The following is a 17,847-nucleotide window of genomic DNA, read 5'->3' as shown; positions in this document are numbered from 1 at the left end:
CCAATTCCTATTATGTTTTGTGCCTTTCAAACATTTTACGCCAGTTCTCATCTCCCCGTGTTTAGCACTGAGCCTCCGGAGGCTCCTTGGCCAGAAGTCTCCCGAGGGAGGACGGGCTGCTGCCAGCCAGGCCCCAGGTGGGCAACACCAGGCTTGGGAGAACAGGGCTGCCAGGCCTCCTTCCGACACCGCGCTTCTACGTGAAACTGAAACTATGAATTTTTTTCCTTTTTTTTATGAAACTGGCCATTAGCAGCTAACCATCCAACTTTATGTCCTCTTTGAATTGAAAGTCCTCAAAAGTGTCTCTTAAGTTCAATTAGTTTTCTAGTTTCAGACTGATGGAAAAAGTTGGGCATTGTTTTGTTTCCCCCAGACTACATAAAATAAACATTTCCCTCAATGACTGCATCGCTGAAAATATGCTCAGAGGAAGCCTCACTCAACAGGCAGCTACTCTTCAATGAAAGGAGAAAAGAATCCAGATCGCCTCGTTCATCCTGAGATAAGTGCTATTAAAAATCAGATTCGTGGCTGGAGGAGAAAAACGTCCAAAGAAAACAGCACAGAGAGGTTGGGGGCCTCAAGGAGACAGAATTCGCGGCACACAACCAGCAGATAGAGACAGCAGAGGCTTCGCGAGGCGCCTGAACATCCCGGTTCAGTCGGGGCTCAGGCCCACCTGCCCGTCTGTGGATGACGGCAAACACACCCAAAGCCAGGCACTCAGACGACACCCCTGCCACCACTCCAGCCGGCCTTGGAAGAGAAGCGAGGCGGGCAGGTCACGCTGTCGGCGCCAGAGCAGCGCACTCCTCCTCACTCAAGCCCCCACCTGCACGAGCGGGCAGCCATGCCGTCTGCACGCCACTCCCACCTGCCCTGCCCCCATCCCCCCCCCACCCCCCGCAAAGAAAACCAATTCCAACCCTGGAGTCTTGGATGCACCCGGAAGCCGAGACTCACAGAGGAGCTTGCTCTTCTAATTTGCATCCACCCTTAAACAGGCATTTGACGAGCACCTACTGTATGCCAGACCACACAGACGTTGAAGGGCAATTTGCGACAAGCCCAGTGCTGATGCAGAGATGTCCCTGCAGAGAGAACCTCAAGCCTCGGCGGCTTTTAGAAACCCTCTAACCTTGTCTCCTCGGAAGAGGGCACCCAGAGCCAAGGAGGCCCTGCCTTCCAGCATCGGAAAAAGGCTGGCCTCTGAGGGCCGGGATGGGCCACCCAGGAAGGCGTCCACTGGCACAGAAAGAAGCTTGCACTTCCCCTCCTCAAGGCACCCAAGTCCCTCACACGGTGCCCCCATGAGAGCCAGCCTGGGCTGACGGTCCGGTCCGGGTGCCGGGGCACAAGGCCACCGGCCCCTATGGGAGGCGCGGGGCGTGGCCAACAGACTGAGTTCCTCCAAAGGGTCCAGGCCAGCGGGTCCAAATCGCTGGTTCCCACCCGAGGGCGAGCTTGCCCCCAGGACACTCAGCAAGGCCCAGAGGCGGCCGTGGTTGTCACGACTGGTAGGGGTGCCGCATGCACCTAGCGGGCCGGGCCTGGGACACGGCTAAACGTCCTCCAAGGCACAGGCGGTCCCCTACGGCGAGGAACTGCTGGCCCAAAGTGTCGACGGGGCTGAGGCTGAGAATCCAGTTTACAAGCTCTCTTCCATCCTGGGAACACAAACAAACCCTACCCTCTCGCCCTTCCCCAGCCGCTGACAAAAACCACACGGCCCGCCCTCCCTCCCCAGCGGGAGCAGAAGCGATTACTGTCTTTATCTCGGCACCGGCCCAGAGCCCGCTCTGAGGGGCACGGGCCCCACAAGCCAGCGCTCTGGGAACACGCGCCAGCGGCTCTGCAGCCCCGGCCACGCCCGCGCCGGCCCGGGGCCCCGCTCGCGATATTCTGATGCTCTGGAGACCACCGAGAAGCTGGCAGCTGGGAAAGGCAATATTTACGGAAAACAAACGCCAGAAGTGCCTGAGCGCATTACCACGGGCGCAAGACCATGGCCCAAACGGTTCAGGGGAGCCGGGTGGATTTTTCCTTCAGTGCCTTCGGGAAGTGCCTGGTACGGCCGCTTCTGCCCCCTGCCCTGCTGGGGCCTCTCCCAGTTCACCCAAGGGGGCCTGCGGTGGGCTCCCGGCCCCAAGGGCCTAGAGGACGCTCGCAGGGGGCTTTTAACGTGAAATCAGCGAGCCCCAGCTCGCTGACACGGGGTGGGTCTTCTGCCGTGGGAGCGGTCCGGGAAGGCGGCAGATCGCTGGGACCGTGGAGTAGCCTGAAGCCCGGGGAGGCCGGCATTCGTTCACGGGCGCACGCGTGCCCGCACAGGCGGGCCCTTCCTTTTGCACACTTTGCCAGGGGAACGGGGACAACAGCACCTGTTCTCCGGGAAAGAAGAAGGGACTCAGGGTGCCTGGAGCCTGCTCCGCGCTGGGCCCCCACCCTCCTCCACAGTAAGCCCCCCAGCCCGTGGACACCGAGCTCACCGCAGCCGACGCCGCCTCCACGGCGACACTCAGGCCGCCCGGGGCGCCGGCAGCACGGGGGGCTCATCGCAGACAGGCCGCCCAGGAGGCGAGGAACCCCCTTCCCTGGAAACAAGACCACAGGCGTCAGGAACGTGGGCAGAAGCCGCCGGGGGAAAAGCGGCCAGAGGGGCTGCGGATTCCTTCTCATCATCACCGTAAGGCAGCCGGCACCCACCCGACACCATCACCCTTCACTCCTCCTCCTCCAAGTCTCTCTGTGGCTCCCACCGTCGTGAGGAGGCAGGGGGTCTGGGACCTCGGGGGTGCGCTAGGAGATGAGGGGGCATCTGCAGATCGGGAGGGGCCGCATCGGATTCTTTACACAGGGGAACAATGCAGAGCGTGAGTGTGTGTTCACGTGCGTGAGTGGGAGAGCACGTGTGTGCGCCCTTGTGTCATCAGGATCCTCAGACAGACCCTAATGCAAAGGCCGCGGGCTCTGGTGAAGCTCCGCCCGCAACCTGCGGAGCAGGGCTGGACGCGGCGGGCCGACTGCAGGGTCCTCAGTGCCGGGCTCCGCGCCTCGGTAGCTGGCGAAGGAGGCACAGAGCACCCAGGCCACGCCCAAGTCAGAGGCCGGCCAGGAAGGCCGACTCCCTGGGGCCCAGGGAAGCCTGCTCCAGGCAGGTAACACAACCCACTTCCAGCCCAGAGAAATGTGTCAGTGAGACCCGTCCGGTTCAATAGACTCTTTCTTTGAAAGGTTCGCAAAGCCACCGCCAAGTTGAACACGGTGTGGGCCTTCTCCCGCCTGGACGAACGTAAAAGGAACAGGTCTAAAAGGGGTCTGTGAACAGGAGAACAAAGCCGTGCTCCCCGCAGAGGGCGTCCAGCCTCGTGGTCACCCTGCTCCCCCCCCACCCCCCGGCCAGAGCGATCGCCCACGTGACACAGAGCAGGCCTTCCAGGGCCCAGCCGGGACCCAAGGCACAGCGACCCGCGGGACAGGCAGGGCTGGCCCGGCCCACGTGCTCTTTGCTCTCCATTCAGCAGAGAAAACACATGAGCTGAACACCCGCCCTCTCCACCCTCGTGACGCAGCCCCTTACGGGTCTCCCAGAGTGCGGCGAGGCAGGGTCAGGACAAAATCCAAACCCCTGCAGCCGGGTCTGTGGGCGGGGCGTTCAGGCACTTGTCCAAGGAGAGTTAAAAACAATAACACAACATTGTAAATCAACTATCTTCAATAAGATTTTTTTTTTTCAAATAGTTAAAAAAAAAACCCAAACAAACAAAAAACAACCCAGTAACATCAGCTACTCATTGGTCAATTTTCCTTATCCCCCATGCCTGCAACTCTGCACAACGTCGGTGATAAAACACCCCACCCCCTCATCAGAGGGACCCCAACCCCGTCCTTGGTCCGCCCCTGCCTGTGAGCGCACAGAACCACCACGTGCAGGAGGCGGTCAGGACGCGTGGCCGAGCAGAGAGCTCTGCACACACCACCGCGCCGGCCCTGGGATCACTGGATCCTCCAGATCACGAGACTGAGGCCAGAAGGGCCGCCGAGAGCCCACCGCCAACCGCGGCGGCCCCGCCAGGCCCCGGCCTGCCACACCCTCGTCTTCACACCCTAAAGGCACGAGGTGGCTTTCGCACCAGAGGAGAACCAGAGAACGTAACGTGAGCATTCGCGACACCTGGGGACACACACAAAACGTCAGCGAGGCCTCAAGCCCCTCGACCCCGCAGCACCACGAAACCGAGTGACAAGTCTCCTGAGGCCACTGAACGTCCTCTGCTCTGAGCCACACGTAAGACCAGTGCACTTGCTCACGTAAAGCCGCCATTTTCTCTAGGAGACTAAGAAAAAGTCAAATATGACCTGAGATACACTTAAGAGTCTGTGGGCATTTGAAAAAAACCCATTTTTCATGGCGCTTCCCTGTTAAGATAATGAGCTTCTTTCCACCAAGTGAATAAAAGCCAGCTGCAGAGCAGCGTCCCGCAGGGCCTGGAGCGCCCCGGCCCAGGGCAGGGACTCAGCGCCGCTCCCAGCACGACCTCCACCGCCCCGGCGCGCCCCCCCCCGACGCACCGCGCCCCCGGGGACCCGCTTCCTCCGCCGGCTTCGCGCCCGCTGGCCCCCGACACTGCCCCGGCGCCTCGCGCCCTGAGGGGCTTTCTGCACCGCGTGTGCCGCCTGCACGGGACAAGGTCCTCTCCGCGGCCAGGGACACGCCCGCCAGAGCCCTGCACGGTCACCGTCAAGCGAAAGGAGAAGTCGCCCCACGGCCCGCAGGACGCCATGAGGAACGCGGAGCGGGCACCAGCAGGCGCCCTGCAGCGTAAACAGAGCGCCCCGCCGGGACAGCCCCGCCGAGGGGGTGCGGAGCGGTCAGCCCTCCGCCGCCGCCGCCGCGGCCCGCTGTCCTCCGCCGACAGACGCGCCTTCTCGTCGCCCCTCCTCACCTGCAGTCACGGTGTCCACGTCCCTGGCTGCCAGCTCCTCCACCTCCGACCTCTTTCTCAGCTCAAACCTCCGGGACAGGCCTTCCCGGGGTTTCCATAACTCCTGGATCAGGAGGGGCTTCTCGTTGTCGCCGAACACCCGGAAGCCCTCGGCCTGCCACTGCTGCCCGGAGTCGCCGGCCTGGCCCACCACGTCGCACAGCACGTACTGGCCAGCGCACTCGGGGCTCAGGGCGTAGCGCTCCAGGGCCTCCTTCACCAGCTCCCGGGCGCTGGACGCGCCGGTGGCCAGGACACTCTTGTAGTGGGTGCCCGTGCACACGCTGTCCCCAAACACCTTCAGGACCCCAGGGGCCGAGAGCTGGGTGGAGAGCTCGGCCGGGTCGTCGCCGGCGCCCAGGCTGGAGCAGGTGGCGTCCAGGTCACGGTACTTGTAGCTCAGCGTCCGGGACAGCACGCTGGACAGCAGCTGGCCCTGCCGCTTCAGCTTGCTCTTGGCGGGTGGGGACATGATGAAGTGGGTCCCATAGAACATGGTGGGCCCGTCTTCATGGACCAGCACCGAGGGCTCTGGCCAACGGCAGGGAAAAGGCCACGTCCTGGGAGAAAACGAAAGGCGGGTTACCGTCGACCAGCAGAGCAGCAGGTGCCCACAAGGCTCAGGGGAGCACCGATGGACTGGGCCAGCCGTCTAGGGCCCGCGCCCCAGCAGAAGCCGCGGACACAGCACCTTGGCCGGGTCCAACAGGGAGGATGCAGCCGAGGCCCGTGGGGCCGCAGGGGACAAAGCAGGTTTGCAGGGGCTGAAACGCCCTTCAAGGAAAGCCATTACTAGGAAGCACGGTGAGGTCACCCAAAGGCAAGACCCGAGAAGCCCGGGCACCACGCACTCCGCGCGGCAAGCTGCCAAGAAACAGGGCCGGCCAGGGTGGGGCTGGGTGGCGCTCGCAGGGCAGAGTCCCGGCGGGGCTGCCGGCCTCCTCTGAGTCAGCCCCCGTCTAGCCCATGGCACCCAGAGGAAAGTTATAAACAACTCAGAGCGCACAAGGCCGTGTCTTCCCGAACTCCACCTCCCCCGCACCACAGCCTACGCTACAGAAAATTCATCACAAATAGCGATGGAACTAGGCAATCAGGCCAAGTCGCAACCACACAAGCAGGGCAGTAAGTGACCAGGCATTCAAAACACAAACCCCCCAGGACGCTGCTCCCAGGTGACTGGTCCTGGCTTGGAGGAGCCGCTTCCCTGGGACAGCAGCACTAGAATGGACACATGACCACAACGCGCACAAAAGGGCCCTTCCAGAAGCGGTGGAGGCACGGCTGGAACGCGTGTGTCCACCCACGGCGTCCAGCCCGGCTTTCGGGCGCTGGCCAGGCCGGAGAGGCAGTCTTGCCGGGGAAATTAGAAAACAGCTCTGGGACAACAAGGTGTGTCACAAAGTCAAGACTCTCGGGCGCTTAATGCCCCAAAGGCGTAGGGTTCCAGAGAGAGAGTTCATCAGACCCCCCACCCCACCCAAAGCTCTCGGGGAGCAGGCGGGCAGAGTAAAAGGAAGATGTCCTGCTTCACAGAAACTAAGGCTTCACAACGAGTTGGTGGAGGCTGAACCACCACCCATCTCCTGACTCTGTGCCCCACTTCCAGGCAGGCAGACCAAAGAAGAAAGGGCCATTTTCTAGAAGGCTCTGGAAACAGTGGCCCAGGACCTGGTGAGAGCAGCTCTGGGCGCCTGCCATGGACGAATGTCAGCACTGAACTCCGCTGTGGTCCTCTCTTCAGCTCTGACTCGCTCGTGGTCACAGGCACCGGGAGAGGCTTTCGGGAAGGGGACGGACTGCCCAGGGCGGGGAAATGTCTAGGGAGCCCCCCCCCCCAAAGAAAAGGGTCGACGCGACCCCGAGGGACCCAACAGGGCAAGCGGCCCAGCCTCGACACTGACACTGAACTGGGTTCTTCCCGGCTGGCCCCTGGGCCTCGGTCACATCTGCGACGTCATCACTCCCACCAGGGCTGCTGAACGAAGGCTGAGCAGCGGGCCCGCCCTTCAGTTCCTCCAGAACCAGCCACCCGACATCCTCGGCGAACCCTGCACTCTTCAAGATGCTCTGACGACCTCACGCGCCAAAGACTGGGTTCCGAACACTAAGGTCCGCCCCACGGCTTGGGGGCGGGCGGAGCACTCCTCCTGTGCCTACAGCTCACCGTTTACCACGCAGAGCCTCTTCCTGTGGACCAGCCTTCTGAAGCCTGAGCCTGCTGAGAGCAGCCGAGTGTCCTAAGCACAGGAGCAGTCAGGCCACAAAGAGGTATCTAGCCGGAGGCTGCTTCCCCTCCCCCGAGGAAAGTGCACACGCCTCCCGGTCAGACGCTGCGGAGCCCAGAGCTGGTTGTGGCAACCCCCTTGGCCCCGTCCAAGGCCCCGGCCGAACTTACAACAGAAGCGTTTCCAGAAGTCCTCACATGACAAAGCACACGGCTTTGGTTCGCACACCACGTCAGCAGCTTCAAACCACGGCGCCTTCTGAAAGTCACACAACCCGCCTCAGAAATTTCCAGCACGTGCCTCTGGCCACCACACATTCTCGGCGGACCTGACCCCTCCACAGACACCTGGCTCCCGTCAGGCACAGCCCCGGCGGTCCCGACCCAAACCCACAGGGGCCCCCAGGGCAGCCCCTGCCACCAGGCAGCGTCTGGCTGGGAAACCTCTGCCTTTGGAGATAATGCCGAGGGTAAATTTAAATACAATGTGGAAAACGGTGGAAACTGTAGAAAACCAGGTCTCAGCAGAAGCCCAACTCCCAGAAGAGTCACGAAGTAAACACGGGGATTTAAAAGGCCCTCAGATACAACGGAGAAGTAAAATGCTATTTTGCACCCAGGGGTGAACCTTACAGGTTCTGTAAGGTCTGAAGCTTATACGATTCTGCTTTAATTAAAAAAGAACTAGAAAATTACAAATACACAGCTGCTAGGTCCCCTCCCAGGGCCTTGGAAGAGAGCCCACTCCCTCCTTTTCTAGGGCAAAGCTAGCAGCATCACGAAAAGGGGGTAGAAAATGTAGGACAGACTGTGACTCACTCCCTTCCAGTAACTGCTTCATAAGCCCAAAGAAGTCCCAGCAAACACAGACCCTGATCTACTCTATCAGTTTTATCCGGAGGCTCTCTTCTCCTCACGGCCACTCCCTCTGTGGCCATCTTCAGAGAGTAACCACAGAGCGTGGCCACTTGCTCATGTGTGCCCTTCCTCCACAGTCACAAAATGCAGAGTACGGCCTCTCCGTCAAAATGGGCCAGATGCGTTTGTGCAAAGGGCAAAGAGGAGTGCAGGAGTTTCCTACAGCGCGGAGCACACCCGGGGTCACCAGATCTGTTTTTTAGGAAGCATGACCTGCCTTTTCCTTTTCTGCTCAGTTCTCTCCTCTTTCACACAAATACTCGGAGAAACAGGGGCCCAAGGCTGTAGGTCGCTTGCTGTTGCTTCTCCTGGAGAATGTTTTTCTCTTGTTCTCAAGGAAGAGTCCGATTTCTGATGAAAACAAGCTCAAGTCACAGCAGCGAGTGAGGTCAGTGTGGGGCTGACCAAATGGGTGGAGGGACACGGCCATTCCAACACTGCAATGTGGGATCCATTAGAATTTCCACCAGGGCAGGAAGGGAAGAGGGTAGATTCACAGGCTCTGCTTTATCCCCACCGGCCATAAATCCTATCTTGACAACTCCAGTCAGAGCCAACGCTTTTAAATACAAAAATAATTTAATCAGATTTAAATCTGACATGCTAGCCTCTTGAGAGGGGACGGACTTTTTCTGCCAGGGGGATTAAGGGCTGGCTCCTCTCTGGAATGAAGGAGAGGTGGCCCGTGCTAACGGGAGACACCTGTAACTAACCAGAGACACCTGTAATCACTGGTGGGCGGGGACCCGGAAAAGTCTTTTCAGCAATTCAGATTAATCAAACACTTGACCAGGTGCTGGGAGCCCGAGTGTCCGGGTCTGCAGCCCCTCCCGAGCCCCAGCGACTGGCTCCCTAATGGGAAAGAACCCAGTTTCTTCTGCAGGGGTCCCCAGGAGCCCCAGCTCTGCATGTTTCCTTAGATGCACTACTTGTCCAGCGGCTGGAAGTGGTACAGAAATAGCTGGGAGACAATGCTTTCAGCTGGCACACGAGTGGGGAACGCGCTGCTGTGTGAACAGGAAAACCGGGACAGGCTGTGGGCCGGGGTATGTCCCCACAACCCTGGAGGGAAGGTACGGACTCCGGCGCCTTGTGGCCACCTGCAGAACTCTCTCCAAGGGGACCAGAGAGACTGAGGCCCGGGGGACCCCGACGTTGAGGTGCCAGGCTCCAGGGGTCGCGGGGGGGGGGGGTGGCCGCAGCTGACCCCCTGGAACCCGCAGGCTGGGCCGCCCTCGCCCATGTAGCCAGCCTGTGGGACCCGCCCCCCGAAGCCGCGCCCGGGTGCCCCCCCACCAGGAGAGCCGCCTGTTTCCAGGGCAACCGGACAAGCGGAGCCTGGGTGGCCGGAGAAATGGCCCGTGCGGGCCCAGCTGCCCCAGCGCGCGCCCGCGGCCTCCCCGCCGGGCCAGCCTCTGCGCCCCGGAGCCCCATACGCCACGGAGCGACCCCCGCTTCCCGCGCCGCTCCTCTCGCACCCCGCACTCACCTCCAACACAGCCCGCCGCCACCGCCGCCGCGTTCCCGCGCGGCTCCCACACCCGCCGTCAGCTGGAGCCCGTGCTCCGAACCCGCGCATGGCGCGGCGCCTCCTGCCCGCAGCCCAACAGACCAGGCGGGCCCTCGGGAGGGCGGGGCCTATGTTGGCGGTGCCTCGTGCTGGGCGGAGCCAGCGGCTGGAAGAGGAGACCGCGGGCTCCTCCTGCTGCCACCCAATAGATGGAGCGGGGCCTTGGGGAGGGACGGAGCCTCCGAGGGACGAACTACAGGCCCAATGGACGTGGATGAGACCTCGAGGGGGCGGGGCCTCCGGGGATGGGCGGGGCGATAAGAAAAGGGCTGGGCCCTGGCTCCTCCTGCGGCCACTCAACGGACGTACACAAGGCCTGGAAGGGGCGGGGCCTAGAGGGGGCGGAGCTGATGGGGGTAGGGCCAAGAGCCTGCACCACCGGCCGACCAATTAATGGGTGTGAGCGTTGCCTTGAAGGCAGGGAAGGGCGGGGTTGGCTGCGGAGAGGCGGGGCTGTGCGGCGCACCCCTAAGCTTCAGCTCAAGGGGTGGGGCCTATGCAGGGGGCGGGGCCAGTGCTAAGCTCTGGGGCCACGTTCCAGCCTCAGGCTGGGGGCGGGGACAGGCAAATTGTTTTGTCCCCACCTTCTAGTCCCTAGGCGGACAAGGCCAAGGAAAAGAGGAAGCAGGGTAAGGCAAGCGCTGATGAGAAGGGGGCGGTACAGAGCTGTGACATATATGAACATCCAAAACACAGAAAAAGGACAAGGGGAGCAGGTTCCATCTCCCTTACAATCTGTCCCCCACCCAGCAGCCAGCGTCTTAAATGACAAATCAGATCATGGCACTCTTCTGCTTAAAACGATGCCAAACGGGGCCAAGTCAGCTCCGGGGCTCTGGCCCAACGGCCCTCCTCGGGTAACTTGTTTTAAAAGAAGTTCGTGTCCTTAGAGCTCACCTTGGCACCGGTCGTCGGGCTGGGGTTTCGCCTTGGAGAAAGGATTCTCACAGACAGCTCCCTTTGTCTGCTCAGGTCTAGACCTGGGCGATTCACGTGGCCTCGGATAAAAAGATGAATTCTTGAATTCTGACCCTGAGAGTGAATCTTTTTGTTGACAGCGATTGGGGTATAAAGTTATATGGTAATGACCCCAAATTTGCGAAGGGGAACGTGGGGAGGAGGGAACAGACATTCATTGACCACCTACTGTATGCCAGACTCTATGCCAGGGGCTTTACGTTGGTCATCTCATCTAAAGCTCCCATCAGCTCTCGTGAGGCAGATGTTGGTACACCCAGAGAGGTCGAACAGCTAGAGGTAGAGCCAAGAATTGAGCCTTGGACTGTGTGATTTTAAAAAAATCCTTTCAGGGGCTTCCCTAGTGGCGCAGTGGTTGAGAGTCCGCCTGCCGACGCAGGGGACGCGGGTTCGTGCCCCGGTCCGGGAAGATCCCACATGCCGCGGGGCGGCTGGGCCCATGAGCCATGGCCGCTGAGCCTGCGCGTCCGGAGCCTGTGCTCCGCCACGGGAGAGGCCACAACATTGAGAGGCCAGCGTACCGCAAAAAAAAAAAAAAAAAAGAAGAAGAAGAAGAAAAAAAATCCTTTCAGGACTCCCCATAAACATGTACAACCTACCCCACTCTGACCCCAAAGAGGCAAATATCAGAGCTGGAAGGAGAGCCTGGGTTTCAACCCGTGTTTTCCTCCTAAGGCATTCCTCACCTTGATCCTGTCCCAAAGCCCGCCCCTCCCAGCAACCCTCTTTAGCAGGGGTTGGCAAACTCCCACCTGTGGGCCAAATCTGAGCTGCTGTTTCTGTAAATAAAGTTTTATTGGAACACAGCCACACCCCTTGGTTTGCGTATTGTCTAAAACTGCTTCCATGAAACAGAGACTTTACAGCCCCCAAAGCCCGAAATATTTACTATCTGGCCCTTTACAGAAAAATTCACGGGCCCCTGCTCTTCAGGATATAGTGATGCCAACTATTTGCTATTACTACGCTGTCTCACACATCTCTGTCTTTGCTCAGGCCACCCCCTCTGCCTTTTCCAAGGCTGCCGTAACAAAGTAACACAGGCTGGGGGCTTAAACGGTGGAAATTTATTTTCTCACGGTTCTGGAGGCTAGAAGTCCGAGATCAAGATGCCGGCAGGGTTGATTTCTTCTGAGCCCTCTCTCCTTGGCTTAGATGGTCAGCTTCTCTCTGCGTCCTCACACAGCCTTTCCTGTGTGTGTGTCTGTGTCCTAATCTCCTCTTACGAGGACACCAGTCAGACCGGATTAGGGCCCACCCTGATGACCTCATTTTAACTTAATCACTTCTTTAAAGGCCCCATCTCCAAATACAGTCACATTCGGAGGTGCTGGGGGTTAGAGCTTCAACATACGGATTTTAAGGAAACACAATTCAGCCCCTAACACCAATCTTCATCACCTGGCTCATTTCTACGCATCCTTTAAGACTCAGATTAGGTGTTACTTATGTAGCTGCTCCCCTCCAAAGCGGCCCACAGTGATCCACACCTTCTAGTTTTCACACCCGGGTGTAGTCCCCTCCCAGGCTGAACAGGGCTAACCTGTGTAAACAGTAAGACGTTGCCAAAATGACAGTGTCGTCATTATAAATTATAAGACTTGGCTGGGCTTCCCTGGTGGCGCAGTGGTTAAGAATCCGCCTGCCAAGGCAGGAGACACGGGTTCGAGCCCCGGTCCGGGAAGATCCCACATGCCGCGGAGCCACTAAGCCCGTGCGCCACAACTACCGCGCCTGCGCTCTAGAGCCCGCGAGCCACAACTACTGAGCCCGCGTCGTGCCGCAACTACCGAAGCCCGTGCGCCTAGAGCCCGTGCTCCGCAACAAGAGGAGCCACCGTGATGAGAAGCCCGCGCGGCGCAACGAAGAGCAGCCCCCGCTCGCTGTGACTAGAGAAAGCCCGCGCGCAGCAATGAAAACCCAACGCAGCCAAAAATAAAAATTAACTAATTAATTATTTTTTTAAAAAAGACTTGGCTTCTATCCTTGCTCTCTCTTGGACCATTCCCTCTGGAGGGAGCCGGCCGCCATGCCGGGAGGACACTCAAGCAGGCCTAGAGAAGTCCACGTGGTTTGAAAACCAACGCCTCCCGCAAACAGACATCACCAACTTGCCGTCGGCGTGAGCCATCCTGGATGCAGGCCCCCCAGCCCCAGCAAAACCTTCAGAGGGCTGCAACCCTGACCAACATCCTGACTGCATCTAATGAGGGACCCTCAGCCAGGACCACCCAGCAAAGCTGCTTCCACATTCCCAACCCTCAGAAACTATGTGAGATGATAAATGTTTATTACTGATTTGCACCACTAAGTTTGGGGGCAATCTGTCATGCAGCAGTAGATAAGCGAACACCCTTTACCCAGAAAGGCCTCCCAGACTTGGCTACGTGCCCCTCCTCTGTGCTCCCACAGACTTTTATTTTTTACCTTTTTATTAACCAAGTCCACACTATATCAAACCATGTTCCTCCAGCTGGCCCCTGCGGACCCCCCCACCTGCTCTCTCCCTCCGCCTCAGAGCCCCCGCACGACAAACTTCTGTTTTCGAACACACTAAGCTCGTTCCCTCCTCTGAAACCTTTCCCCTTGCTGTGTCCTCTTCCCCAAACGCTTGTCCCGTTGTGTTGGCATGGTGCCATTTTCCTCTCATTAAAACCCATCTCCGCTATCATCGCCTGACCATTCTCACGGTGGCCACCCCTGTGGTCGTTCTGTCTCATAACCTGTCTCATTTAACTCACAGGCCTTTATCACTATTTGTCTGTGTATTTAACGCACACTAGGATTTGAGTTCTGTAAAGGCAGGCGCCTCATCTGTCTACTGCTACACTTGGCACCAAACAGGGGCTCCATAAATATTTGTTATAAGAATAAACAAAGGAATGAATAGATTTCCACCCATCTCAACCTCTCATCCCCTCCCTCAACTGGAAGCTTCTCAAGGGCAAGTACTGAATTTTATTCATCTTTGTATTCCTGCACCTGCCCCACTGGCAGGTGAGCAAAACAAGTTTTTGAACTGTGAGGTTACGTATCTTTGGAAATCCATGGGACAAAAATGGAGTGTTGAGCTGCCCTCTGTGGCCACCAGAGGGCGGCAGAGTCCTGGGACTCAATCTAGGAAAAAACCAAATGAGCCCCAAGGAAAAGCATCTGGTTAAGGTCAAAGGGCAGGTTCCCACGGGATGGCCGGTCCAGGGGCGGAGAGACTGGGCTCTCGGAGGCCAGGAGGGAGGAAGGGAAGGAGGCAGCAGGCACAGCGAGGCCGTTAGATCCCAGCCTTTCCTTCAGAGACTGTTACATCCCCATCCCTAGAAGGGGCTGGAAACAAGTGGTTTTAACGCTCAGGTTTCATTCTCAGTGATGTCGGCACCACTACCCATAATAGCAGTGCTTCGGGCCTGGTCATTCCCCGTAGGCTCATCAGCCAAAAGCTCTGCAAGTGTTATTTTTCGTCCCACAACCTCTGCTGAACAACTTCCAGTTGACACTGAGTCCCCCCGGCACTGGTAGCGCGTATGGGAGGCCAGGACTTCAGAGTTGTATCGTTACCCACCCGGGTCCTTGGGCTCTTTAAGCAACAGAAATTGATAAGAAGCCAGACGAGGAGTTCAGGCCAGGCTGCAGCACAAGGGAGTGAAAGCAGGTAACGGCTGGGGGAGGGGCAGAGGGGCGGCTTAGGGGGGGGGTCTGCCCACCCCCTTGGTGGTGCCGTGTGCAGGGATCATGCCCTGCTTTTGCTCCAGGCACCTCACAAGGGGCAGTTGGTTTGTGGCCCTTTTGTACCTCATTGTTCCTAATTTGCCCCATTTGCGCATGCCCGCAGTTATTTTCAGTCCCTTTTAGTTGCTTTGTATTCTGTTGCTTGAGGAGACCTTTGTCCAGGCGCCAGCCCTGCAGCAGACGGTCGCAGCCTAGCTCAGTATGGGGTGCCAGGGCTACAGAGTAATGTATAGGGTGCCAGGACCACGCCATTAAAATAGATCACGTCAAGTTACTTTACCTTTTAATGCCAGGTCTGTTGTAAAGAACCTCGAATCACATTTAATTAACTGTTAAAAATTTTAGGCTGAGTGGAATTTAAGAAATCATCTACCCCGGTGATTATGAAACGACTCAGTTCTAGTTTCTAGTGCTCTTGGGACTGGGAGTATGTTGAAAAGTTATATTTCAAGCCATGTAGGAATCAGAATTCGTTTCATTAGCCAAAAACATGACCATATGATAAACACACAATCACAAATAGGAGCAAATATGGCCTCAAGAAAACATGGCTGAAGAACCAAATGTCAGACCCTTGGTTGGGTCTGACGTTTCCATGAAAATTAATTTTTTTATTGTTTACTTGATTTGTTACCTGGAAGCATTTTTTAGAAGGTACCATTTGGCCTATGACGTGTGTTTGCAAAAATTAATTAAGATGGAGAAACTACTACATTTTCACTTCTATTTTTAACTGAGAATTGAGAACAAGTGGCCATTTTTCAAATTTGGGGTGAAAGAGCTTGGTCCGGCTGGACGTCTTTTTCTAGTACCCAAGCAGAGAAACGTGCGAGAGCCCCTACTTTAATCCACCGTCTGCACGTACGCGGAACAGAAGCCAGAGAGGCTAAGGGACTTGTCCAAGATCACAAAATTTCACTAACAACAGATTATTCCTCCCTTGTAATATCACATTCAAAAACGTGGGCAAGCAGGGTAGTAGGGAATATTCACAGTGATTATTTCTGGGCGATGGAGCTCGTGGCAGATTGCAATTTCCGAAGATAGCCACGTCAACACACCCGCAGCAGTACACGCCCCGTCCCACACGGTCTTCTTACTCAGGACTCTCCTGAACCAGGCGGTGGGCAGGAGGTCTGCCTTCCCTCCCCTCAGTCTTGTCAGGATCTTTTGGGCCGTGTCCGGCCACAGAACATGGCAGCACGGACGACGCAAACTTCCAAAGTTAGGTCATAAAAGACAGTATGTCTCCTGCCTGCCTCGTCCTTGGGACCCAGCCACAATGTTGTCAGGAAGCCCAGGCCACGTGAGAGAGACACTTGTGGGTGTGTATTATGTATGTCTTTTCTTCTGATGTTTTGACATATATATGGGCCTTTTGGACCCTGGGGAGACTGCCCCTTGCAGGGTGGAGGTAGTAAACCATCCCTAGAGCTAGTAAACAATTCACCTGTGAGCACACCTTTCATATGCAAATCGACCCACCCGGAGACCACACCTCCCCACCTTCTCTATTGGACTTTTATACTCTAGGCTAGTATTTCCCGTCCTCATGACCCCAGTAAAAGTACCACACGACTAGGGACAGCCCCTGCGCCCCAGAGCCCACGGAAATGATTCAAACTAGCCAACACCAAGACCGCTTCTACTGCCTCTCCCATTCCTTCCCAGGAAAACCACAATAAAGGCTCTGGCCCACATCTTCCCCCCTCCGCCTCCGGAGCCACCCTGGTGCTTCCCTGTGTGGCCCTGCCTGCTATCACAGGCCCCCTTCTCTTGGGCATCTGTGAGTAACAAACCATCTTTTCAGTGGCGGTCATCTCCTGATCCTTTGGCCTCACCACACCTGAATAATAATAAAATCTACGTTTTAAAGCAGGGTGTTGGGCCCACCTCCCCAGTGAGGGCGAGAGTTGGCTCCTGGCATCAATCCCCATGTGAGCAGATACACCCTCACATGACTCTCCTCTCCAGCCGAAGCCCAGATTCTGAATTCCTGGCTGACAGAAGCCATGAGAGACACTGATGATTTGCTGTTTTAAGACTGTATTTTAGGATAATTTTTAATACACAATAGACAGCTAATACAGGGTTTTTACTTTACACTTTTCTAAATATTCCGAGTTTTCTACAATGAACGGTGGCTGCTTTTATAAAAAGACTCGACCGATGTTCTTTTTAAGAAGACAACTGGGCAAGCGTGAGGCATCTTGAATTTTTATTTATTTCAGTTCTTTCTACTCCACTGGAGACAACCACATTCACCAGCAGGATTATTCTTCTTCATACAAATGTTTGTCAAATATCTTGTTCATACAAAAATGGCAATCTCACAACCACAGAAAGGGTCCAGTACCAGCAGGACAGGTTTTAAAAGTCATGCCACAAATGCCCATCTCAACACCGTAGACACGATAGGTATAGAAAAGTCAGTAGGAAAGACAATCAGAGCTCCCGTTTCCCCCTCAAGAAAGGCCTTAACGAGCAGCAGGACCTACACCTGCACAGAAGTAGGCAGATTCCTCTTGAAACCTGGTGGCAACGAGGACCCACAAGGACATTAAGAAGATGCCTTCACCTGCTGCCCCAGAGCTCAGCCCTCGGGAGCAAGACAGCCCAGCACCATGGGAGGAGGAAGATGCAGCAGCCAAGGACCACGACCTGGATCCCAGGCCCTGCCCCGCTGGACCACCCTGGGCACATCACTTAGCCTCTCTGAGCAGTCTCAGTCTCCCCGTGTCATATGCGAACAGTAATTTCATCTTGCCAGGTTTTACAGGGAGAAATATATGAGAACACGGATGAGAATGAGAACATGTTTGTAACCGTGTGTATCTGACCTGTTAATTACGAAGAGGGGATGGAACACAGAGGAGCGTACATGGGGTGAAGGCTGCAGCCCGCTGGGAAACCAGCTTCCAAAAACGTTAAGCTCTGATGTGCAGCCTTTGCCGATTTCCACGGTGTAAACATTCCCACCCTGACCAGCCTCACACCAGCCATGGTTTAAGGACTTTCCAAGTTCCTGAATACCTAACATTCGGTCTCCAGGGCACCGCACGCATGCAAAGCACACCGGTGCCCTCAATGACCTCTCACCTCCCACCAGCGGTCTGACAGTGTCAAACAGGGTGGCGTCTGCATCCCTGCAGCACCCCCTCCACGGCCCGCACGCATCTCCCTCGTGTGCCACCAACCAGGCCACCTGTCGGACAGACACACGCCCCCTCCCTCCTCCACAGCTCACACCTCACGCCAGGGGTGACGTTTCCTAACCTCCCAGATAATCCAGCTCTCTGGCAGCACCCAGGCAGGAGGTTCCTGGATGCCCAGACTCCCTCGGGGACAGGGACAGTGGCCAACTGTAGGACGTCATCAGCCCCATGACAGCAGGAAGGTGGCGGCCAGGGCTGGGCGGCCCGAAAGCAGGAAGCAAATTTCCC

At 57.2% G+C, this 17,847-nt stretch overlaps 1 protein-coding gene across 3 annotated transcripts in view; it reads right to left on the bottom strand.

The window, feature by feature from the left end:
• RADIL (Rap associating with DIL domain) overlaps positions 1-11,853 on the bottom strand; it is a 78,871-nt gene extending 67,018 nt beyond the window's left edge. For all 3 annotated transcript variants that reach the window (XR_008619312.1, XM_055090558.1, XM_055090559.1), the window contains exons 1-5: positions 11,761-11,853; positions 10,601-10,954; positions 8,347-8,484; positions 7,387-7,474; positions 4,950-5,548 (exon numbers count right to left, since the gene is read on the bottom strand). Coding sequence is in view for 2 of the 3 variants with exons in the window: in XM_055090558.1 (XP_054946533.1) it covers positions 4,950-5,484 (535 nt within the window). In the remaining variant the exon portion in view is untranslated. The remainder of the gene's footprint in view (positions 1-4,949; positions 5,549-7,386; positions 7,475-8,346; positions 8,485-10,600; positions 10,955-11,760) is intronic.
• Between the last annotated feature and the right edge of the window lie 5,994 nt (positions 11,854-17,847).

The sequence above is a fragment of the Physeter macrocephalus genome, chromosome 14 (genome assembly GCF_002837175.3).
Source record: "Physeter macrocephalus isolate SW-GA chromosome 14, ASM283717v5, whole genome shotgun sequence".
Classification (NCBI taxonomy): domain Eukaryota; kingdom Metazoa; phylum Chordata; class Mammalia; order Artiodactyla; family Physeteridae; genus Physeter; species Physeter macrocephalus.
Note: the sequence above shows the minus strand (reverse complement) of the source record. Positions and strands in the feature narration are given on the sequence as shown.